This window comes from Vigna radiata, chromosome 5, assembly GCF_000741045.1.
Source record: "Vigna radiata var. radiata cultivar VC1973A chromosome 5, Vradiata_ver6, whole genome shotgun sequence".
Taxonomy (NCBI): Eukaryota; Viridiplantae; Streptophyta; class Magnoliopsida; order Fabales; family Fabaceae; genus Vigna; species Vigna radiata.
The window spans coordinates 12650964-12675487 of record NC_028355.1 but is presented as its reverse complement, the minus strand read 5'-3'; the positions used below and the strand labels follow the sequence as shown (position 1 = coordinate 12675487).

Sequence of the window (24524 nt, the reverse complement as noted above, 5' to 3'; positions counted from 1 at the left end):
GCAGTTTTGATCCTNTCTTTGGGTAACATAGTNNAACATTCTNCCTTTGCTAGTTTCCTCACAAGAAGAGTGGCGATCTTTTGAGTTTTCTATGGCTTCTCGACCCAAAATGGAACTTGGGTCCTTGTCTAGTTCTCGTGTCATCGTAATTTTTTTCTTTTGTGGTTGAATAATGGGAAGTAGTCATGGACCCAGGTTCGGTTTTGGGTTGAAATGTCATAGAAAAAGACGTAATCTTTTTTTGTGGGGAAACTAGCGAGAGGAGAGTGTTGCACTATGCTACCGAAAGTCTGGATCAAAACTGCAATAAAACACAATGCCTTTGTTAGACGTCGGTTAGTGTCATTTTAAACCTCTATATATTCATGTACATGTCGGTTTTATGCGTATGTGGACGTCTATATAGAGAAATTAGATGTGGGTATAAGTAGACGTCTATATGGACGTCGGTGGATATCGTTAACCGACGTTTATATTGATGTCGGTTAAGAGAATTTCTGACGTCCCATGGACGTCATCCTTATAGACGTCTATTGTGTAAGTGACGTTAAAAGCCTAAATTAACCGACGTTAAACAGCCTTATGCACTATTTACTATATAAAAACTGTTATATAACAAAAGATTGGTTAAAATAATCTAGTATATAAAAACTATTAAATTTATTAATATAGATAAAAAATTTAAACATAAAAATTTACATATATAATTAAAAAATTTAGATAAATAATTTTTTTTAACTAATAAAAATATCTCTAAAAATGTTAGAGTTGCAAGAAATATTTAATAAAAATATCGATATAAGATTTATATAAAAAAATAAATTTTGGTCAAATTTAAAAAGGGACAACATTACACCATTTTAACAAAAATTATAACTAATGTGAATAGAAAAAATAATAGTTAATAGAAAAAATAAAAATATATTTTTCAACGTTGTTAGTTATCAAGAAAGAAATATATAATTGTTTTATATCCTTTATGTATAAGGTAAAGATTATATAATATATGTATGCAAAAAAAAATATTGAAATTACTGGTTGATTTTTTCTTTAGATAAAAATAATCTCCATAAATAGTATGATTTTAATAACTTGATATAATTAATTATTATTGTTAAATTTACAATTTATTCTGTATCTTTAATAAGTTTGTCTTTCTTCACACATATATATTTCTCCATCTGATGAAACAATAACTTTTTGTTACTGAATTTCAATTATATTTCAAATATCATATTATAACTTTGTTCAGAAGACTCTGCTTACATTTTTTAAGTATATCTTTTGACATAAACATTTGTATAAGTGTCTACAAAAATAGATTACTTCAATAAATTTTCTAAGATAGCTTATGATAACAACTTACATCTTATAAGAAACAATTAATTTAACTTATTTTGGTAAGTGCTTACTTAACAAGCATAAGTTCAATAAGCTTTTAAATTAAATCGTGATCCTTAATTATATTTGAAATTGAGTGTTTATAAAAATTCCTTAACTAACGGTTTGCTGTCTACTATTCAAACCAACCAGTACACGTCTCTTGAAAGTAATGTTTTTAACATAACTAAAAGAAAATGTATTTAAAATTCTTCATTTTTAATAATAATTAAAATTATATTAAATTAAAAATACAATGTTACTATGCTATGATCCGACCAATTGGATATGATTGTGTGTTGGTTGAATGGACCGAATGACTGAGGTACAGAAAAAGACTTCGTAGTGGATCGGTCACGATAGCAGTTGAACAGAGTTAAAACATAATCAATACGGTAATTATTATTGATTAGTGATTAAAGTTGACATTAATGACAAGAGATAAATTAATTGGTCAAATTCTTTTAAACTTTATAGATAAAGGTTTAATTTCGAGGTAAAAGATACTTTTTTTTTTCTATAATTGAATTATATTATATCTTCAAAGAAAAATCTGACGTGAGGTTCAAAGTATTTTCTGCAGATCACCTTCCTCGTACCAATCAATCACCTAAAACAGAGAGAGGATCATACGTTCGTCCATACAGGAGTGTTGCACATGAATCATTCTGATCCCAATCCAGCAGAAACATAAACATATGGGAATGAAATTTTGATCTTCTGAAAAATATTGATATTATAATGTTAATTTTAACTCAGTTTGAATATTTTTTAGAAAAGAAAAAAAAATTATAGATATTTGGACATGGTTTTAACGTTTGTGATAGCTGCAATGAAATTTGATGTAGTGAAGGAAGATAAAACAGTGTGAATGGTTGTTGAATAATGAAATATGAGAACGTGAAAAATGACTAAATAAAAACTTAAAAAGACACTGAATAAAAGGTTCTGAAGCAACTTATAGCGTGAAAAATTCGTATATGGATGTTAACACAATGATTGAAAACGAAGCACATTAAAGCGTGATGTTATTCAAATGAGAATGACGTAACAAAACTCATTCCTATTCCTTCACCAAATAAAACACCAGCAATTTCTAATTTCTTATTCATACACGGAATATTCTATTTTATTATTATTATAATAATAATAATAATAATTTTCCTACATTTCTTATCCATATTTCATTTCAGAAAATCCTTCATTCATTTCAAAACTTTTAAAAACCTAATTCTAATTTAAGAGAGATTCGATTTCAACTAAACTAATTGACCTATAATCTGAATATCTAAAATAATGTTTCACTATTTTCGCCTAACAATTCTTTTAGTATTTTTAAATAATTAAGTAAATTCACAATAAATAAGTATTTATTAATATACAATTTATATTATAAAGCATTAATGATAATTGATAAATATTTTAATACAAACTATATTTTATATTGATGATAAATGATGTATGTTATAATATGATATGTTTTTATTGCTGCTAGCTTTTCTTGGACAATATTGAAATTCAAGTTAGAATTATTGAAAGTGATATGGTAAAGTATTTAAGAGGTTAAAAGAAAACAATAAGTATTAAAAAATAATTAAAAACCGTTCAATTGATGTGCAGACATATTAAATGATAGGGACTTTAGAACAAGTATGTTACATATTTTATTCAATGTTAACATTTTAAAATATTTTCCTGTATTTTGATAAGATAAGATACTTTTTTTTTTTAAAATACATCAATTTATAAGAGTAGATAAGAATATTTATTGTTAAAAAAAGAAGAAGTAAATTTTAGGTTAAAGAAGAAAATTGGGTCCAGTCAGTGGTCAAAACCGAAGGGCTTTAAACTTGGTTAGTAGCATCTTGTTTAGAAAGTCACCTAGATAAATATAAGTATAAATATAAATAAATAATAATAGTTTTAACAGAAGTTAGAAGCTTCAGAGTTTGGCGTGGGAGCTTCAAAAGCGAACTGAACCAACGACAGTTAAGCCGAACAAACCTTAGTAGTTCCAAACCAAACCAAAATCATATAACAGAACAGAGCACAACAGAGGAACCACAAGCTCACTTAATTCCTAGTACTATTACTCACCCACAGTCTCTGTCTGAGACAACACTCGCCACCAACAAAACGGCGTCACGCTGATCGTGATCAACCTCAAAAATGCCTCAAACGGCTCCTACCGGAGAACCCTCCCATGGAGGCTCCGGTGGCCGCAAGGTGGTGGTGGGGGTGAAGATGGATTCCCCCAGCAAGGAATTGCTCACGTGGGCTTTGGTCAAAGTGGCTCACCCTGGTGACACCGTGGTTGCTCTGCATGTTCTTGGGAACCAGGGTACTTGGGGAATATCAGTTCTTTTTTTCTTTTTTTGCTTTGGGTTTTTGTTTTTGTAACGTGAATATTGACTCGTGAAATGGGGTTGCGTAGAAGCTGTGAATGGAGACGGGAAATCTTCGCTGCTTTCACTTGTCAAGGCGTTTGACTCTGTTCTTGCTGTTTATGAAGGATTCTGCAACTTGAAACAGGTTCAATTTCTCAATCTTCGTTCTCTGTGTGGACCCTTTTCAATTTCTATAAACAGAATATGCAAATTCATTTGTTGTCTTCAAATTGGGTAGGAAATGCGGGACATAAAAAATGAAACTTCCCAGTGGAAACAAAAGCGCAATTTTGAAGTTTGTGGAAGTGCCTCTTCTTTGAAGTCCCTGAGCAAAACATTCTGAATTTTATGGTTTTTGTTTTTTGTCAGGTCGACCTCAAACTCAAAATATGCCGTGGTTCATCGGTGAAGAAAATTTTGGTTCGAGAAGCAAATGGTTATTCTGCAACTCATGTTGTGGTCGGAACAACTCATGGTCTGCATAGAATCCGGTCATCTACCTTTGTAGCTAAATACTGTGCTAAAAAGTTGTCCAAGGATTGCTGTATTCTCGCTGTTAACAATGGGAAAGTTGTGTTCAAGCGTGACAGCTCGCCACCGAGTGTTGCTGACTTACAAGGTGTCAGATTGTTCTTAGTTTTGATTGTGGGCATTCTCACGGACATGGTAGAATTCTCAGGCTTGAGTTTGTTTTGCAGGAATTGATCGTCAGCACAGAAATGGTTTGATCGGTTCGATTCATTGGACACTCAGTAAGAATACAAAAGTTCTAAGTGATGACAATTCAGGGACGGATGCTGATGAGAAGAAACCTGGCCAAAGTTCAGATCACAGTTTAGCCAAGGTTTTCCTAGATTCTGCAGAAACTGTTAGAAAACCGAACTGTTCAATTTGTGGCACAACCTTGGCATTGCCAGACCCTTCTTGCCACCAATCTGCAGAAGGGTTTTCTGGTGATGATGGTAAAGAGAATTCCTTGGCTATAGTACCAGTGCAAGTGCAACCCACTGTTGCTGCAGAAACGGAATTGAAACCTGGTTGGCCACTACTACACCGTAGAATTATATCGGACACACAATCTACTGATAGATCATTGATGCACCCCAAGATTTCCGTGGTCCAGTGGGCAATGAGGTTACCTTCTAGAAATATTTCATATGCTTCAGTTCGTGATGAAAAACCTGAAAGTTGTGATCAAAGTCTGGATCAACCTGCCGCTTTAGATAGGGAAAGTGGTGCTCTTGTTCCATTAGATTCTGAAATCGGAACAGCTTCTTCGCCAGAAAGCAATTCAAGAAACATTCCTAAAGAATTGGAGAGCCTTCACGAGAAGTACTCCTCAACTTGTAGATTGTTTGGGTACCAAGATCTTGTATCTGCCACATCAAATTTCTTACCGGGTTTGTATCCTAGTTAGTTTGACTTAGTTCAATGTAACAAACTGGGTGGTTTTTCTTTAATGTGGTCACTAATGTGATTTCAGAAAACTTTATTGGGAAAGGAGGAAGCAGTCAGGTTTTTAGAGGCTGCCTTTCTGATGGCAAGGAACTTGCTGTCAAGATTCTAAAGCCTTCTGAAGATGTATTGAAGGAATTTATTCTGGAAATCGAAATCATCACTACTTTGCATCACAAAAACATAATTTCCCTCCTGGGATTCTGCTTTGAGAATGGCAAATTTCTTCTGGTTTATGATCTCTTATCAAGGGGAAGTCTTGAAGAGAATCTTCATGGTACGCAAATATACATTTTCTATGTATATATATAACCCCTTTTGTTTTTGTATGTGGCGTGTTATTGACTTCCTTCTATTCCATGCCAAAATAGGTAATAAGAAAAATTCACTTGCGTTTGGTTGGTCGGAGAGATATAAGGTAGCTGTGGGTATTGCTGAGGCTTTAGATTATCTGCATTCTAAAGATGATCAACCCGTGATCCATCGGGATGTAAAGTCATCAAATGTATTATTATCCGAGGATTTTGAACCCCAGGTATTTATCTTTTGATCACTTTTTAGTTCAACATAATCTGTATTATAGAGCCTCATGATCTGCTTGATTTTCTTCAGCTCTCTGATTTTGGACTGGCAAAATGGGCATCAACCTCGTCATCACACATAACCTGCACAGATGTTGCTGGAACCTTTGGGTTTGTACATTTAATCCCTGCATAACCATGCTAGAGAGAGAAAATACATTTGAAATGGTCCTAAATTATTTTTATGTATTGTACTTATCATGCAGTTACTTGGCTCCCGAATACTTCATGTACGGCAAAGTAAATGATAAGATTGATGTTTATGCATTTGGGGTGGTGCTCCTTGAACTTCTTTCGGGGAGAAGGCCCATAAACCGTGATTATCCTAAAGGCCAAGAGAGTCTTGTCATGTGGGTATGTTTCTGTAGGCCTATGCTCTGGCATCACCTCAAATACTTCTATTTCCTAATAATATGTGTTGTGAAAAAATATAACAGAAACGCACTTTCGCAGGCAAGTCCAATTCTAAATAGTGGAAAGGTGTTACAATTGTTAGATCCAAGTTTGGGTGATAAGTATGATCATGAGGAGATGGAAAAGATGGTGTTGGCAGCCACACTGTGTATCAAACGTGCTCCAAGGGCTAGGCCTCAAATGAAGCTTGTAAGTGGTCCACTTTTGACTTTACTGCATATTGTGGAATCTATGTCATATCATATATAATACTAATAGACTCATTCGTTGCATATGGAGTGTAATTTCCTGGACAATGACCTGAATGTTTGCGTTTTGCTTATCCTAAATCCTGTGGTACATATCTTGATAGTGCACGCCACAACTTTATCTTCTTGTTTGATTACAGTAGAAATATTCAGAGAATTAGTCCTTAGTTGAAAATGTGATGCATTGATTATATTGGACCACAGATCTTAAAGCTCCTTCAAGGTGACATTGAAACAATGAAGTGGGCAAGGTTAGAAGTTAAGAATGGTTTGGATGCAACAGAAACGGTTGATGATGAAGCGTGTCCACCTAGTGATAATCTGCAGTCACATATAGATCTTGCACTGCGTGATGTGGTGGAAGAGTCACTCTCCATGTGCAGTGTTGAGCAGGGTTTGACATTGGAGGACTACTTGAGAGGCCGTTGCAGCCGTGAATCAAGCTTTGACTGAGCAAATCACTAGCAAAATGCTAGAAGAAGCTCTATCATTTTTATTTTTTGGAGATTAAGTCTTGTTTGGGTTTTGAATGGATTTAGGATGAGAGGTTGTTTGGGTGTGCCCTCCTCCTATACTTAATAACGAGGAAACTAGGCCAGTTCCACCTTGTCACTCTATATTTCAAATGATTTCTCTGGTTTTTTCCACGATCTCAATTTGATCAAGTTTTGTAATATATATTGCTAAAAGAGATGAACAAGTTGTATTTTAGAGCGTAAGGATCATGGCTCTGCATCAAATCCAAATAAGGCTACACCAACTTCCTCCCTAAATTTATAAACTAAACCGTGTTAGTATTTCATGCTTTGTTAGTCAATCACGAATTCTAGGATCCAATGTGAAAGTGAAGAAACATTTACAAAATGCATACTTTTTAAATACTGATTTCTCTAGTCATTGAAAATTTGAAGTTTTAAGTATATTTTTTTCCCTTAAATTTATGCTGACTTTAATTTTAAATCAAATTTTTATCTTTCATTTTAGAAATTGTCCTCTTTCGATTCTTGTTGAAGAGTAAAACTACCACAAATTAAGGATAAATCCTGGATTACTTTCAAATTACTTCCTTTTAAATTAAAAATATCACTAACAAACTTGACCAAGGTTTAAAAGATCAAAACGATATTTCTGCTCATATTTTTATTTTAAATAAAAAAAATAGATATCATATTTAAGAGTTGAATTTTCCTTGTTTAGAAATTGTGTCATAAATGATGAATTTTTATTAACATAGCAGAGATAATACTATCGTAGATTAATAAATTTAATATTTTGTAGTGAAATTGGTGAAAGAATTTAAAAATAAAAAATCATAATCTTTTCTGTATCTTTGTTTCAGATCATGACTTAAAAGTATTTATACAAGAAAGATTGTGCATGGGTAAAATTGGAAGTGCCATATCCATTCGCAGACCACAAAAAGTTCCCTCCTTGAGTTATGTAGGAGAAATCTTATCCATAGCAGAAGGTCCAAAGCTACTGGGAAACTGATATAAAGGCAATCACCACGAAATTAAACCTTAGCAACGCACAAGACAACCTTGAACCATGGCCGCTAGTTGCTCCTACATGGTTTCCACCAAATTGTCCATGTTGGGTTGGAGTGGAGGAAGAAGAGAAGTCAGAAACCGGAGAACAGTTTTGGTCTCAGCCCAACAACAGAGCGATGTTCAGGAAGCAGAGGACGTGAAGGAGAAAGAGCAGGAACAAGTACAAAGTGAGAAACCGAAGCCAAAAGGAACGATACCAAGGCCAGTGGAACCTCAGGTGAATGTGAAGAGCAAAAACATGATAAGGGAATACGGAGGGCAGTGGTTGAGCTGCACCACACGCCATGTCAGGATCTTCGCAGCCTATATCGACCCTGTAACTTTTGAGTTTGATCAAACCCAGATGGATAAGCTCACCCTTATTCTTGATCCTACTGATGAGTTTCTGTGGAACCCTGACACCTGCAACATGGTCTATTCTTACTTCCAGGAACTTGTTGATCACTACGAGGTACTTTCCTTAAACACAATTAATTTATTTTCGATTTGTTTGTCTTAGGTTGGTGTCACAGTAATTAAGAAAATATGGAAGGAAAGAGGATGTGAGATTTTAGGTTGTTGTGTGTGTTGAAATACTAAGGTGTGATTATCCAAAACAGGGTGCTCCATTGAACGATTACACCCTTCGTCTGATTGGTTCGGACATAGAGCACTACATAAGAAAGATGTTATACGATGGTCTAATAAAGTATAACATGAATGCAAGGGTTCTGAATTTCAGCATGGGCAAGCCACGGATCATGTTCGACAATGATATCAAACCTGAAGTTTCAATGGAGAAGTGATTTGTGAATACAGCAAGAAAATTTAGTAAGCATGGATGGTTTGCACGTGATTGTTTTGTAGATTATAAAAAAGAAACCCTAATCCAACATTAGATGCAGACCAAAATATAGTTACAGACAGATACAGAGTATTCTTAGTGTCTGTAATATAGCTTTTGTTCATCGCTTATGTTACTAAACTGGTATAATCACCCACCCCTGCTACACATCCATGTTATCTTAAAATTTTATTTGTTTCTACAGACCGATAAGTTTCATCACAGAGGATGGTATAACCATCTTCAATTGCATTTAAAAGCAACTTTCAAGTACTAATTTTGCTTCAATACCTTGAAAGATGGTGATTAAAATTGACGTTGCCTTGAAAGATCGTGATTAATCTTAGTTCATTTGAGCTCGGAACAAATATGTTAATCTTCAATTTAAAATTAGAAAAACGAATTTATCTTAAACTTGAAAATAATAAAAACATATTTTAAATTATATATATATATATATATATATATATATATATATATATATATATATTTAATTAATTTAATTTTATATACAATTTTATTTTATATGGGATAAACTTAAATTTTAGAGATTTATTATTTTATTAGATTGGGGTATAGTAATATTTGGTTTGATTTGACCTAGATAAAAGAGGAATGANTATATATATATATATATATATATATATATATATATATATATATATATTTTCATCATATTATTTATTATATTACATATGGGATAAACTTAAATTTTAGAGATTTATTATTTTATTAGATTGGGGTATAGTAATATTTGGTTTGATTTGACCTAGATAAAAGAGGAATGAGTAATTATGATTTTATGTTTATTAGATAGAACATTATTTTATGATATAATAAGCGGATTTTATTTTTAGGTAAATTCATATTTTATTGTCAGTTTTTATTATTTGTACTTGATCCAAGACTTGATTTGCACCTATTTAAAAGTTACCAAAGTTTAATAAAAATCACCAAAAATAGATTCAAGAGTAATATTAATTGTGTGGATCACATTACATTATCAGTGTATACAATGGAATTTTCCCAGAACACTTCTATAGATTATTGTATGAAGTGATGGATTATACTACGTTTTTCTTTTCTATTTAATTACTTTGTTTCCTACGCATAAAAAATAATACTAAGAATCATGCTTTCTAAATAAACAAAGTGTACTTTGAACAGAAGGTTTACAGATTTTCAACTTTGAATTGCTTAAATTGAATTCAAGCTACACGAACCCACCGCCCCTAAGAAATTCTTAACCTAACTAACTTTTGCTTTTACTACAATCCATTTATTCGATGTACCTCTTTTTTAAAAGAAAATTTTCAAATAGTCATAAAAAATGCTTTAAGTACTATTTAAATAAATTACTTTTCATAAAATATATCTATTTCATCAAGTGTAATAGAGTTGTTCAAAACTTGGTCACTGAAAAATAAAAATATAATTAGAACCATAGAATTAAAACTACTAATTCAAATCTATTTTTAATTACAACCATTAGGAACTTTAGTTATTATGGTAAACGAAAACATTTATTTTAAAAAAAAAAACTATTCAAATTAACAATTTAACTACAAATCTCACAATTTTCTTCATACTTTCTTAAGTTGCATGATATTCTTTTTAAGCATTTTATAGGAAAACCATTTTATAACCTATTATAATAATTTATTCAAATAACTCTCAATCAAACTCGTAAGAGTTAGATTATGTCTATTCAAATTAAGTTGGATTTATCTTTTCGAGTTATGTCAAGTTCATCTTTATTCGAATTAGGTCAGGTTTATCATTATTCGAGTTTAGTCAATTTAAATCAAGTCATACCTAATTTAAATTAAATCAAATTGAGTTCATTTTAAATTGAGTTGAGTCAGTCCACCTCGGACTGAGTCTAGTTGAATTCATCTTAAACTGTGTTAAATTAAGTTTTATCGAGTTAAGTTCATTGGATAAGTATAGTTATGTCCATGTTAATCAAGTAGAGTCAAGATGTCGGACCAAGTCAAGTCAAATTAATGTGAGGTTGAGTCTAGTTGGATCTATTGGAATAAACTTAAATTAAGAAAAAGGTGTTCATGTAATTTTTCTTTGTTTTTATTTTAAATTGAAGAGTGGGAGAGGATATGTTGATTTGCAGTTTTAGTTTTTATTTTATTAGGATAAAAAAAGGAAAAATTTAATTTGATTTGTCAGGATTTTAGTTTTTATTCCCTTAATATTGTGAGTGTCATGGCTATTTAAAGCCCTTTAATTATCAATGAATAGTAGACTCAATTTTAGGAAAATATATGAGTGTGTGTAACATGAGATTTTCTTAACAATGGTATCAGAGCTTTATACTCTGAGTAGCGAGGGAGGAGAGAGTCAAGCACCGTGAGAAAAAAAAGTGAGTGCTTAATTTTTTTATAGAGATGTCAAAGGTTGTCAACGGTATAATTGTGCTACAATTGACGAGAAAAACCAATTATGATAAGTGGGGCATACAGATGAAGACGTTATTGAGATCCCAAGACGTTTGGTATATGGTGGAAGACAGGTATGGTGAGGACGAATATCAGACAGTGACATAGATGGCAACATTGAAGAAAACACGTGCAAGAGATAGGTATACAATGCAGTGGATGAGTCGGGATTAAAAAAATAGTGAATGCTAAATTAACAAAGGAAGTCTAAGAAATATCGGAGGTTGCATATATAAGTGACAACCGTGTTAGACAAGTTCGAATACTCGAAGGATTTGTCAGTTCTCACAATGGATGAACTTGTTGGGTCATTAAAAGCCCACAAATAAAGGAGAATGAGTTGGGATGATCAGGTTGAACCCCCGATGATCAAGTTTTATAAAAGCCGAGGTCCTGGCGACAGAGGACGAGGAGGCCGAGGACGAGGTGGACATGACCTAGGTAATTTTGAGAATGATAGTGAAGAGCAAACCGATCAGTAGAATTGACATAACCGAGAACAAGGGAAAGGAGTTGAGTGTTTTAAGTGTGGCAAGTATGGCCACTATGCAAACGAGTGTAGATAAAAAAAAGTGCTACGATTGTGGTAAGGCGGGCCATATTGCAAAGTATTGCAAGACTGAGACAAATGGGGAGACTAATCTCAAGATGCAGAAGAACTGTTGCTAGCAAAGAGCTCGGATGTAGTGGACATGGAGAGCTCTGTCCCAATGATGGATGAAGTGATCTAAGTAAATGGTGCGATAAATGTGGAGAAGGAAAACATGGATAAGGAACTCAAACAAAAAGATGAAGAGATTTAGCATATAGGGAGGTGAAGAAGACGACTCTTGAAAAGGAAGAAACATCATCTTGCGTTCTTGAACCAGAAGAAGATGAATAAGAGATGAAGGCTAATGAGATTTCTACCAACTCGGTATGGTATCTAAATACTAGGGCAAGCAATCATATGTGTGGAAACGAGAACTTTTTTGTGATAAACTCAAAGGTGGAGACCAAATTTGTGTCTTTCGGAGATGACTTCAAGGTGGCCGTGAAAGGGCGTGGAACAATCCAACATATGTAGAAGAGTGGACGAGTTAGAGAGATTAGGGATGTTTACTATGTTCCGGAACTGAAGAGCAATATTTTAAGCATGAGTCAGATAATTGAAAAAGATAATTCAATTTTTGTGAAAGATCACGTGTTTAAGTTTATGTGGGAGTTTTGTTGGAATAAACTTAAATTAAAAAAAAGGTATTTATGTAATTTTTCTTTTGTTTTTATTTTAAATTGAAGAGTGGCAGAGGATATGTTAATTTGTAGTTTTAGTTTTTATTTTATTAGGATAGAAAAAGAAAAAATCTGATTTGATTTGTTAGGATTTCAGTTTTTATTCCTGTAATATTATAAGTGTCACGACTATTTAAAGTCTTTTAATTATCAATGAATATTTAGGAATATATCTGAGTGTGTGTAACATGAGATTTTCCTAGCACGATCCATATTAGACTAAATTGATTCAATCCACCTTAAACTGAGTTGAGTTAAACCTATCTTTAGTTGTATTAAGTCAAACTAAACCAAGTCAAACCCACATTAAATTGAGTTAAGTTAGATTGACATCAGATCAAATTGAGTCATATCCACATATATCAATGTTTGACCAAGTTCATAATAACAGAATTTACCAAAATTAAACCGTTATTAAACAATATTTAATTAAATTGAACTCAAATTATATTGATCCTATTAAACAAATTGAATAAGATCTTAATCTTTCTCTTATATTGTAAATAGAAAAAAATTAGAACAAATTTGTAACTAATGTAAAATATATAAAATAAATTTATATCTTAAAATATTTTAAAAACTTATATTATTATGAAAAATATTTAAAAGTTAATTAAAATAGATAAATCTATTATGACCGGACCATCACCTAATTTAATTATGAGGTTTTTAATTCAGACTTTATTAGTTCACTCATGAATAAATCTAAATAAGGAGAACAAAGTTTTCTTGTATTTCCATAATTTCTTTTTACACTTGTATACACTAAAAAATTCTAATGTTTTAGAATGCATCATTTAAAATGCAAAAATTTATTAGAAATTGTACATTCATATAAAATAAAAAATACATTTTAATTTATATAACTCAAATAATTTCTTTTAGAAAGAAGGAAAAAAAATGAGAAGAGGAGATGAGGTTAGTAGAGGAAGAAGAAAACAATGAATGAAGGTGCAGGAAGAAAGAAATGCACTTAATGTCATTTTATATTTTTATATATATAAAATTTGATTTGATGTGTTTAGTTCTTATTTACTCGTTTTTAGAAAACTACCTAATTTTTATTTGGATATATTATATAGTATATTTTGAAATTAAATATTAAAATCAAATACTTATATTTCTGGGAACATTATAATAAGTGGATTTGGTAACAACTTTTAGTTTTAATGAGAAAAACAAAAATATTTAAATGCAACCATAAAAAGAATAAACAGCCATTCATATTATAAATCATACATTTTGTTTCTCTTTTCACCTTATATGGTAAGAGAATTATGAGAAAGCATTAAATTAAAAAAATAAATTTGATAATAATTATTAATTACAAAATTAATAACTGACATTGCAATTAATTTTATATTTTATTTATATGTATATAGTTTTAAGTGGTTGCTTTCCTTAATAATTGTAAGTGCTATTAAAGTGCATGTCTTTAACCCTAGTTTTCAACTTTTTCTATATATTTTATGCCATCTTACCATTAAAATATTTATCAACGTTTCTTTTATTCTTTCTACATAAAGGATGAATTTATTATCATACTAATTTATATAATAAAGTAAGATATTTCTTTACGTGTATCTTATTTTTATTTCATTTAAACTTAGTTGAGAACAATTTAAGATGTATAATATAAAATTGATAGTAGAAAGTACAATGTAAAAATATAATTAAGAATATTTTTTTAACAAAGGTATAAGTTTCAAATTTCTTAAACAACTAAAATTATAACCTATATAAAATAAAATTAAAATATTTACATAATCATATCCATCTAGAAATTTTATTCTTAGTAGTCACTTCAACAATTTATTTTTTCAAATTTACTAATTTCAGTATTTTCTTAAATGTTTAATACCTATTTTGATTCCTCCTTTAGGAGGGTGTGTTCAAAGTGGTCCCTCATTTTTTTCAAAAGTTCACTTAAGTCATACCTTTTGCAAAAATTGTTCAAAGTGGTCATTTTTGCTAACGGCGTTAACTTTCTTAACGGCACAGCTGCCAGGTGGCTAATATTTGCTGAGGTGTAACGTTTTGGCTGTGCTGGCACTGTTGTGTGTTTTAAAAAAAATAATTAATTGTGACATGGAATTTAATAAAATTAGGTTTAAATTAAAAATTGAATTTGGGGGTAATTAATTAAAAATCCCATTAAGAACCTTAATTGTTTCTGGAAATCTAAAATGGAGAAAAATCCCCAATCTGAATCCTAAGAACCCTAAAGTGAAACTAGAACCAGAAACTCTAGATTGGGGAAGAAAACCCTCAACAAGATCAGGTCAAGTACAAGGATCACACAACAACATAAACCCAATCAAAGAATAAGCCAACTTATTTCCGACAGCAAGATGAACTAATTGCAAAGCAACAAGATCAACCAATCTGCGACAAAGATCACCTTGCACAAAAGCAATCAGTGAATAGATGAACGCAGACAAAACAACAGTCCACCACAACAAAAATCAATTCACAAAAACGGAATCAAATCCATTGTCCACAACCATTTTCTATTTCCACGAAGAAGGATCCATTCTCTCAACCAACTCCATCAAAAGCGGCAAATCAGGTCACGAAAACCACCATCCAAACCATTAACCACGAAATCGAACCAAACAACAAAAAACAAAAAACAAAAGAACCAATCAATAATTGAAGTGAACACAGTGCGACTCCCCTTTGACCATTCCCGAAAAACAAAAACCAAAACCCTATCCCCTCCCCCCACGCTAAAAAACCCTCAGCCGAAGTCCGAAATCAGCTAAAAAAACAACGTCGCAAGCGAGACGAAAAAATGGAGAAAGAATCTCGTCAGTGGAATTTCTTCCCCAGATTTCTGGTTCTAGGGTTCTTAGGATTCAGATTGGGGATGTTTTTCCATTTTAGATTTCCAGAAACAATTAAGGTTCTTAATGGGATTTTTAATTAATTACCCCCAATTAACCCCAAATTCAATTTTTAATTTAAACCTAATTTTATTAAATTCCACGTTACAATTAATTATTTTTTTTTAAAACACATGCCAACACAACCAAAACGTTACACCTCAACAAATATTAGCCACCTGGCAGCTGTGCCGTTAAGAAAGTTAACGCCGTTAGCAAAAAGGACCACTTTGAACAGTTTTTGCAAAATGTAGGACTTAAGTAAACTTTTGAAAAAAGAAGAGATCACTTTGAACAAACCCTCCCAAAGGAGGGACCAAAATAGGTATTAAACCTTTCTTAAATTACTTCTCTAATATATAAGATTGTAAATTATATAAACTTAAAAGTTCATTTAAACTGAAGTAAACCAATTTCTGAAATCTAATATGAATCTAAGATGGATATAGGATGTGAGTATTATTCTGAGATGTTAAATATATATGATAATACTTAATAAGAATTTTTTATTAAAAAATAAAAATATAATATGAAATTTTATCTTCTGCAACAAAAAGTTATTGTTTTTTTTGACTTATTTCAGTTTAAATTTTACACCACCCTGCAAAGTGGCTATAATCGATGTCAAAGTTACAGATATAAAAAAGAAGCTTTACGCTAACAGGAATTTTGATATGCTGCACAAGTACGTGTAAAAAAGAAGAAGCTTTTACTCTGTTAAAGAAAGATGGTTATTTAATATATATAAAAAAAGTAAAAGAAAAAAATAAATAAAAAGAGGGATAGCTTTATGCTAAAGTCTTAAACCAAAAAAATGCTTTATGTCTAAAGTGGGGAAGAAAAATATAGGTTAAAAATTTACTTAGAACAATTAAAACTGAAAACAATAGAAAAATAGAGAATTGTGAGCATGACAGTTATATTTTCAATTCTTAAAATTCGAAAATTATTTTTTACAAGTTAAAAGAAATATTTTTTTTAATAAAGTAAAATATTGATGAAATTATAACAGCACGGTTGAAGAAAAGATATACTAAAATATTAAAAAATCATATCACAAATTTTACCACTTTGTTAATGTCTTGAATACTCTTTTGAAATTTAAAATAATAAAAACGTAAAAATATTTTTCTGATTTGTGTTTTACATAAATTTTAATAATCTATGACTGTTAAAGGTATCTTTGAACTGTTACTCATAAAAGTGGATAATCTTAACTACATTAGGAGAAAAAACGAGAGGTCTCATTAACTAACTGACCGTGACCCGTGCTTTCCGGTTCGAACCGAAGTTGAGGATGTTGGATCTCAGTCTCAGATCCACGTCCTCACACCGGCACCGCCGGTTCACCAGCTAATCCAAAAAATAAATAAAATTAAATGATGATAAAATAAATAAATAAAATAAATGTTACACAATAAAATCCTAAGAATATAAAACAATAGAATTTGCATTTATTTTGATGTTTGTTGTGTTCTTCTGTCTCCACGCACCACCACCTTCCCCTGCCACTCTCTTCTTCTTCTCCAGCCATGGCTACCTCCCTCGGCGAGAATCTCAACATTCTCTCTACTCAACAGGTTCAGTTCCTATCTCCTTTTCTCTCTTTTACTTTTCGTTTTCATCTTTCAACGAATGCTTCTGAATTTTGATTTGGTTACTCATCCAGCAAGAGTTGGTGAAGATGCTGTTGGAGAACGGCCAAGACCACCTGTTTCGAGATTGGCCTCCTCCCGGCGTCGAAGACGACCACAAGAAAGCGTTCTTCGATCAGGTTTCGTTTATTCCTTCAATTCAATTGAATAGATCTGCCACTTCCTTCCTTCATTCTCTTTCTAAACGACGTGCGTTTTCATTAGTTGACTCTACTCGATTCGAGTTACCCTGGCGGTTTGGAATCATACATCAAAAACGCTAAACGGCTCTTGGCCGATTCTAAGGCTGGCAAAAACCCTTACGATGGTTTCACTCCTTCCGTAAGTCTCAACAAACCCTGTTTATATCTGCTTTTATTTTCAGCATTGCACTTTGAAGTGTACTATTTTCTTCCGTAATAACGTTCGAATTCTCGGTTTAACCATGGGAAAATGCGTGACACTGTTTGGTGGTGTTTTTGAAGGTTCCAACGGGTGAGACTTTGACTTTTGGCGATGAGAATTACATCAACTTTGAGGAAACAGGTGTGCGTGAGGCTCGGAAAGCTGCATTTGTTCTTGTTGCTGGTGGTCTTGGTGAGCGTTTAGGATATAGTGGGATTAAGGTATGCCTTGTCGCCTTGTGTCGTCCTTGTTTTTGTTGCTAGGCTATTGTGTGTAATGCGGATGTAAACACTGGTTAGAGGATCGGTTATTCTAGTGAATTTGATCTTGCTTCGATAATAGAGTAATCTTCTTTACCCTCCTCCCAAAACAGAGTATTGTAATGTGGTAAATGTATATATGTATTTAAGAAAGTCTGAGTTTATATAAAAAAGAAAGTAATTTTTTTTTTTTTTTTGTATAGGTTAATTCCTGATTCGTAAATCTTAATCGTAGCTTTTGCCTCTTGCAGGTTGCTCTTCCTGCAGAAACGACTACTGGGACATGTTTCATTCAGCATTACATTGAATCTATACTGGCTCTTCAAGAAGCCAGCTCACAAGGTAGTATCAGTAGCTTATGTGGTAAAGCAAAAAGAAATATTGATGGACTTGTGCATTAACTATTTAATGCAGACAATCCATAAATTATTTAAATTATACACAATTCAGACGCCCCTATCACTTTTGGTCGTAAAATTTTAGAGAATGACTTGATTTTTGAAAATTTCCAACTGGAAAACAGCTTTCTCCTAGAAAACATTTTCTGATCATTTTTTTAAAAGACATTTTTTGCGATTCCAATTTGTTGTAAGTTACCAATGACTTTATTTTTCTTCCGCCTCTCATACAAATAGTAGTCCACTCTCTTTTAGTTATTAATGTTAAGTATCATATTTCAAAATCATTTGGAGTAATGTTTGTGCTTTTCAACTTTTAGGTGAATCCCAAACTAAGATTCCTCTTGTTATTATGACATCTGATGACACTCATGGACGCACTTTAGAGCTATTGGAATCAAATTCTTATTTTGGTATGCAACCCACACAAGTAACACTTTTAAAGCAGGTATCTTATTTGAATGTCTCTTTCAAAAATTCTATCTGGATAAACTCTACATTTTGTTCTTCACATAAAAATTGTTTACAGTTAATCCCTGTCATGTATCGAAGTTACAAGGGTATAACAATTGTTTTCCTGTTGGGACCAAAATGAAAAACAAAAAAGTGGTGTCAAGTACAGTGGCTAAATCTATAATATTATTGTAACTTTGAGAAACTCAGGGATCAATTGGTAAATGTTTTTTTCATATTGGAACTAAATAAATAGATTTTTTCATTTAGGAACTAAATTGAAAAAATAATATTTGATGCGGGGACCAAAGTGTTATTTTGATATTTTTTTAATTAATTCTTAACTTTTGTAATTCAGGAAAAAGTTGCATGCTTAGAAGATAATGATGCCAGGCTTGCACTGGAACCACAAAACAAGTACAAAATTCAGGTAGTGATATGCTGGGTACCAGTATGATTGTGACTGGGAAGTTTATTTAGCAAAAAGTAATGAATGAAGTGCATTCTGTTAACCTCGTAGTCATATTTTGAAACTAAGATCAATCTAATGACCATTTTTCTTTGTGTAGACAAAACCTCATGGGCATGGTGATGTGCATTCACTTCTTTATTCAAGCGGGATTCTGAAAGTATGGTATGACTCAAACAGTTCGTTTATCTTTTAGGATCAGCTTGTGTGTCAATTTCATATTTTCTATGTTGTACATTTGAAAATCTTTTCAATACATGTTTCTAAATAATTTAAAGAATACTCTGAATATATTTGGACACACCCAAGAAACTATTAAGTAAAACTATAAATATTGATTTTCAATTCTGCAAATTAATGGGATTGTATTCTGGAAATCCAAGAAATTATAAGCGCAAAGTGGTGTATGCTTATAATATTAACTAATATATTGATAATTTTGTATAATGACTCTCATCTGTTAGGTATGATGCTGGGTTGAAATGGGTTCTATTTTTCCAAGATACAAATGGGCTTCTGTTCAAGGTGAGTTATTTTGGAATTTGAGTTCAATTCTGACGCACTTGGTTTGTTTATCAATATATTTTAAATATTCATTGCCTAATAATTTGAGGATACAGGCAATTCCAGCGGCATTGGGTGTCAGTGCTTCCAAACAGTACCATGTTAACTCTCTTGCGGTACCTCGGAAAGCAAAAGAAGCTATTGGTGGAATCACCCGACTCACTCACTCTGATGGTAAGCTAACAATTTCATCCCTCACAGACAAAGAAAACAATGCTGATTCTGGACTTATGTTATTAATGTGGATGAGAATAATACGATTGCTTTTTGTGCATGTCTCAGTGGGATGCAACTGCTCTCTTACCTGTAAAGTAATTTGAAACTGTAAATTTGATGAACATATTATTTATCATGATTGATGGGGGTCGGGAATATGGCAGACAATGTTGATGTATGGTTGGTCATGTAAACCGCTTGCATTTTTTCGTGACTGATAAGAAAGTTGTAAGTACTGTGCATTATTAGGCAGTCTTGTCTTTAACCGACTGTATTACAAAAATGATGATTTGATGTGTATTAGTATCTGCTTTGATTACACATAGGTATTCATAGTGCTGAAACGTTTGGTGCTGATCTTCCATGTGTTCATTTGAACTGATGCAATTCACATTGTCGAACTGTAAATTTGTGAAAACTAAATGTTAAAAGTTTTTTCATCCCTCTTATTCTCTCCATTTCTCTGTGCCACTCATTTTTCTTTCTCACAAGGATTGAAAATGCTACCAAATTTAATTCAATGGTTACTGGGATGGATCATTTTCTTTGAGAAAAATTGTTTGAAGTGAGTTCAAAGTTTGAAATCCAGAACAATTGTCTGCAGCTAAAGTAATATTTTGCCATATGTTTTTACAATTTAACGACACTTTTAAAGTAGTATTTCTTATACTTTTTTATGCTTTACAGTTTCATTCAAATATATATTAATATTATATAAGTAATGTATCTCTTTCTTGGCTTCATTATGTTAGTGCCACTTTTATGAATTTTCCTGAATTTGTATTTTTACATTTATTGATGATTAATTTGAATGCATTATCAGGAAGGTCTATGGTGATAAATGTGGAGTACAATCAGCTAGATCCTCTTCTCAGAGCAAGTGGATACCCTGAAGGCGATGTAAATTGTGAGACTGGCTTCTCCCCGTTTCCTGGAAATATTAACCAAGTAACCTCTTTTTCGTACTTCAACATTGTCCTCGCACCCCAACCCCTTACTCTCTTTGAATTTGCCTTTTTGATTATCTATTGTTGAGATGATTATTATTCTTATCTGCATTGCTCTCAAACACCACATGGCTTTGATAACATGGTTTGGTTATAACTGTATCATTATGATTATGTCCTTATTTAGCTGAACTACGCCATGATTCGATAGTGACAATATCTTATTCAAACAGTTGATTTTAGGGCTGGGTCCTTACATTGAAGAACTCTCAAAAACAGGAGGTGCCATACAGGAGTTCGTTAACCCAAAGTAATTCATCTTTCTCATACTCACTATACTTTTATTTGGGTGCTTCGGTCCTGTTACAATCAAACTGGTTAAAATGTACCTAAACTTATTTAGTTGTGCACTTCAATTCTATCACAACTGTAAATAAAAGGGAAGGAAAAGTACATGCATCAGGTATCTGCTTATTTTAGGACCATTTTTAAACAGTTGTACACAACTCATAAGTTTAATTTGAGGATCATTTTTCTCATTTTGAAAGTAATGTGACAAAGTGCATGTGTCAAAACATATACCTTTTTGTTCTAAAATTTTGCTCTAGGATGCTTCAATTTTCTTTGATTGCATTGTATATTTTTATTGCATTAGACTTTACTGTCTTTTTCGTGTCTTTTCTTTTTCCTGATACATCAATATTATCTTTAGAATATAAATTATTTTGTATTATGGCAGTCAATAGCAGTTTCCTATTGTTAACTTTGTGACTAGTCTACAAAAAGCATGCTTTGATTTAATTTTCTGCCCACTATACGTTTTAATAAGGAAGTTGATTCAGATGACTAGTGTGCTCAGGGTGTATCTTTATTACTTCTCTGGTAGTTCATTATAAGCTGAATTCATCAGCTTCCTAGATTTCATTTAGTATATTGATATTGATGTGGACATGGTTATAAATAAGTAACATCAATTTTTAGTCGTATTGTAGTTCTGTGAACCTCTGTTACACTTTAAGGAACTTATGGGACATGTCTTCTTACGGCTATATTATCAATGCTTATATCATCATGCTATATTTTCTTCATGCAGATATAAAGATGCCAGCAAAACTTCATTTAAGTCCTCAACTCGACTTGAATGTATGATGCAAGACTATCCAAAAACATTGTCCCCATCTGCCAGGGTTGGGTTCACGGTAAGTTATCTGTTTGAGAACAGTGAATAAATCATAGGAAATCATTGCTTATCGAGCTTGACGTCATCCTTGTACTTAACCTGTTAGGTTACAGATGGAGTCCCGTCATGCTACTTTGTTAATGGATGTTCGGCTGTTATACTTGGTGCTATCTAACTGGTCCTATGTATTGTGTAGGTGATGGAAACATGGCTTGCTTATGCACCTGTGAAGAATAATGCTGAGGATGCTGCTAAGGTACAACATAAATTCTAATATACTAATTTAGGCATGGAGAAACAAAGTTGATAAAAAGAGACATAGGGGAAGAATGCGGTTTTAGCCCTTGATTCCCTATTGAAGTGTATGCAATTCTTAATTGAACTAGACTGGAAAGGTGTAACTATAAGTTTGATTGCAATTAATAAATTTGGATTTGAAATGCTATCTCAATCGTAGAGAATTTGAATAATGTTATCTTAATTCACTAAAGTTTTAAAAATATTTCTTATTTATTTTGTTAATTTTACTGAAGGTACCGAAGGGAAATCCATACCATAGTGCAACCTCTGGAGAAATGGCAATCTATCGTGCAAATAGCATTATTCTCAAAAAGGTAATCTAGTTCTTCATGACGCGTTGGTTTATCTTGTTATTCGTAATGTCTTCATTTTTTTAAGATTTTATTACAATTATGGTAGGCACTAGTTTTGAAAATATTGGCTTCTTATTTTAGTTAATTTTATGGTATTTGTGATAGAATTGCATTCCTTTTAGAACTCTATATGGATAATAGGAGAGTTTTATAAGATTGTTTAGTTGCCAATGAAGCTCTCACATGTCTATAATGGGGCCTGCTATATACAGTTATTTTTTCTTCGAATTTTATTCCAACTCCAAGGGTCTAACTTATCTCCAGGTTGATTGTAAAATTCCTACATCTATATATCTATAAGGTCTGGTCTTGCCTCATTTTGTGCTTTTGTCTAACTCTGAGATGCCAATTGTTAGAACTACAGCCTGCTTCAGATAACTGAGTAGCTAATACTGCATTTTCTCCTGCCAGGCCGGTGTCCAAGTAGCAGAGCCAGTTGTACAGGTCTTCAATGGCCAAGAGGTTGAAGTTTGGCCTCGCGTAACATGGAAACCCAAATGGGGTCTAACTTTTTCTCGGATTAAGAGCAAAGTCAGTGGAAATTGCTCCGTTTCTCAAAGGTCTACACTGGCCATCAAGGGTCAAAATATTTTTATTGAAAATCTGTCGTTAGATGGGGCTCTCATCATTGATGCTGTGGATGATGCAGAGGTATGGCAAGACAATTCATCAATATTTATTTTTCTATTTCCCGAGTTGCATATTAATAGCTTGAGAGAACCAGTTTTACCATTTGATATATGACAGACATTACTAGAGTGTACACCTCCTCATCCACCTCAGTATTATGTACCATACTTCTAATTCTCCAAACCAGATATGCTTTTACTCATGGTTGCCCGTGTCAGGTTGGAGGATAACTTTTGTTGAATAGTCAAAAACAGTTTCAGCCATAGTTGATAACACAGATGTAGAAATGGGGTGTACTAACTAGATAACTAGGGAGATTTAGTTTCAATTTTCAACAGCATAATATAGATTCACCTAGTTTCAATCCATAAAACTAGGTGAATCTAGCTTTTCTTAATTAATACCCAACTGAATAGTCCTGTTATCGGTATTTAAATGAAAGACTTAAAAAAAATGAATCTCCTGAACACTAAATTCCCAACTTAAATTTTCCTACTCCAAAAATTGCACACGGTCTAGTGTTTCCTATTCTTAGTTTTATTATAATACTCCACCACTGATGCACATGTTACTGAATGTTGAATATTTCAAACTGATGCTTGAACTTATTTAAATAAATTAGGTAAACGTGAGTGGTTCAGTTCAAAACAAAGGTTGGATCCTTGAAACTGTTGATTACAAAGATACGACGGAGCCTGAGGTATTGAGAATCAGGGGTTTTAAATTTAACAAAACTGAGCAGCTGGAAACGAAATACTCTGAGCCAGGAAAATTTCACTTGAAGGCTTGAACATGCTACATCCATTATTATTTTTTTCTACTGTAACGTGTGCTTGCACTCTTTGGTTCTTGTGTCATAATCAGTGGCATAGGAAGTCTCACAGAGTTTATCTCCCTTCTCCTAGCCTTTGGTGCACTATTTTCTTCATAAGTTTTGTCCCAACTTAGATTAGAGAAACTATTTTACATTCCTGGTTCAAATTGTAAAGAATCTGAGTCCATTTTTATTGATGTGATAGAAATTTATGCAGATTCATTATGTGTCCATATGAAACTGGTTGATGTGAATCTAATAATGTGCCAACAAGAAGTTTATTAACGAGTCAGAAAAATTCGAACTTGGTCTGACTCACCACGAATTGATGAGTGTGATTCATTTAATTATAATTTTTTTTAAAATAAAAAAATTATAAACTTATTATAATATTTAAACAAATTGCATTTCTAATAAGAAATTTAAATAATTTTTTCAAACAACAAAAAATAA

General features: G+C 32.4%; 3 protein-coding genes across 3 annotated transcripts; all 3 read left to right on the top strand.

Annotated features, from left to right (window-relative positions):
• The first annotated feature begins 3324 nt into the window (after positions 1-3324).
• Positions 3325-7221, top strand: LOC106759732 (probable receptor-like serine/threonine-protein kinase At5g57670). The gene is made up of 10 exons (XM_014643051.1): positions 3325-3721; positions 3815-3912; positions 4137-4386; positions 4466-5167; positions 5251-5499; positions 5594-5757; positions 5835-5914; positions 6010-6157; positions 6257-6406; positions 6670-7221. Exons 1-10 carry the CDS (start codon positions 3550-3552, stop codon positions 6916-6918), a joined length of 2262 nt encoding a protein of 753 aa, XP_014498537.1. The 5' UTR covers positions 3325-3549; the 3' UTR covers positions 6919-7221.
• A 628-nt stretch (positions 7222-7849) lies between these two features.
• LOC106761029 (NAD(P)H-quinone oxidoreductase subunit M, chloroplastic) lies at positions 7850-9044 on the top strand. Its single transcript, XM_014644499.2, has 2 exons — positions 7850-8466; positions 8615-9044. The coding sequence occupies exons 1-2, from the start codon at positions 8014-8016 to the stop codon at positions 8798-8800; spliced, it is 639 nt and encodes a 212-aa protein (XP_014499985.1). The 5' UTR covers positions 7850-8013; the 3' UTR covers positions 8801-9044.
• Positions 9045-16980: 7936 nt separating this feature from the next.
• On the top strand, positions 16981-24302 carry LOC106762599 (UDP-sugar pyrophosphorylase 1). Its single transcript, XM_014646599.2, has 17 exons — positions 16981-17028; positions 17118-17222; positions 17308-17424; positions 17568-17708; positions 17999-18089; positions 18466-18593; positions 18957-19028; positions 19168-19232; positions 19532-19592; positions 19688-19805; positions 20671-20795; positions 21028-21104; positions 21888-21993; positions 22171-22230; positions 22508-22588; positions 23039-23278; positions 23880-24302. Exons 1-17 carry the CDS (start codon positions 16981-16983, stop codon positions 24045-24047), a joined length of 1803 nt encoding a protein of 600 aa, XP_014502085.1. The 3' UTR covers positions 24048-24302.
• The last annotated feature ends 222 nt before the right edge of the window (positions 24303-24524 follow it).

Coding starts and splice junctions, on each gene's coding strand:
- LOC106761029 (XM_014644499.2), top strand. CDS start 8,014: ATGGCCGCTAGTTGCTCCTACATGGTTTCCACCAAATTGTCCATGTTG. Junction 8,467..8,614: donor AACTTGTTGATCACTACGAG/GTACTTTCCTTA, acceptor TATCCAAAACAG/GGTGCTCCATTGAACGATTA.
- LOC106762599 (XM_014646599.2), top strand. CDS start 16,981: ATGGCTACCTCCCTCGGCGAGAATCTCAACATTCTCTCTACTCAACAG. Junction 17,709..17,998: donor TAGGATATAGTGGGATTAAG/GTATGCCTTGTC, acceptor TGCCTCTTGCAG/GTTGCTCTTCCTGCAGAAAC. Junction 19,029..19,167: donor AAAACAAGTACAAAATTCAG/GTAGTGATATGC, acceptor TTCTTTGTGTAG/ACAAAACCTCATGGGCATGG.
- LOC106759732 (XM_014643051.1), top strand. CDS start 3,550: ATGCCTCAAACGGCTCCTACCGGAGAACCCTCCCATGGAGGCTCCGGT. Junction 5,758..5,834: donor CCGAGGATTTTGAACCCCAG/GTATTTATCTTT, acceptor GATTTTCTTCAG/CTCTCTGATTTTGGACTGGC. Junction 5,915..6,009: donor GATGTTGCTGGAACCTTTGG/GTTTGTACATTT, acceptor CTTATCATGCAG/TTACTTGGCTCCCGAATACT.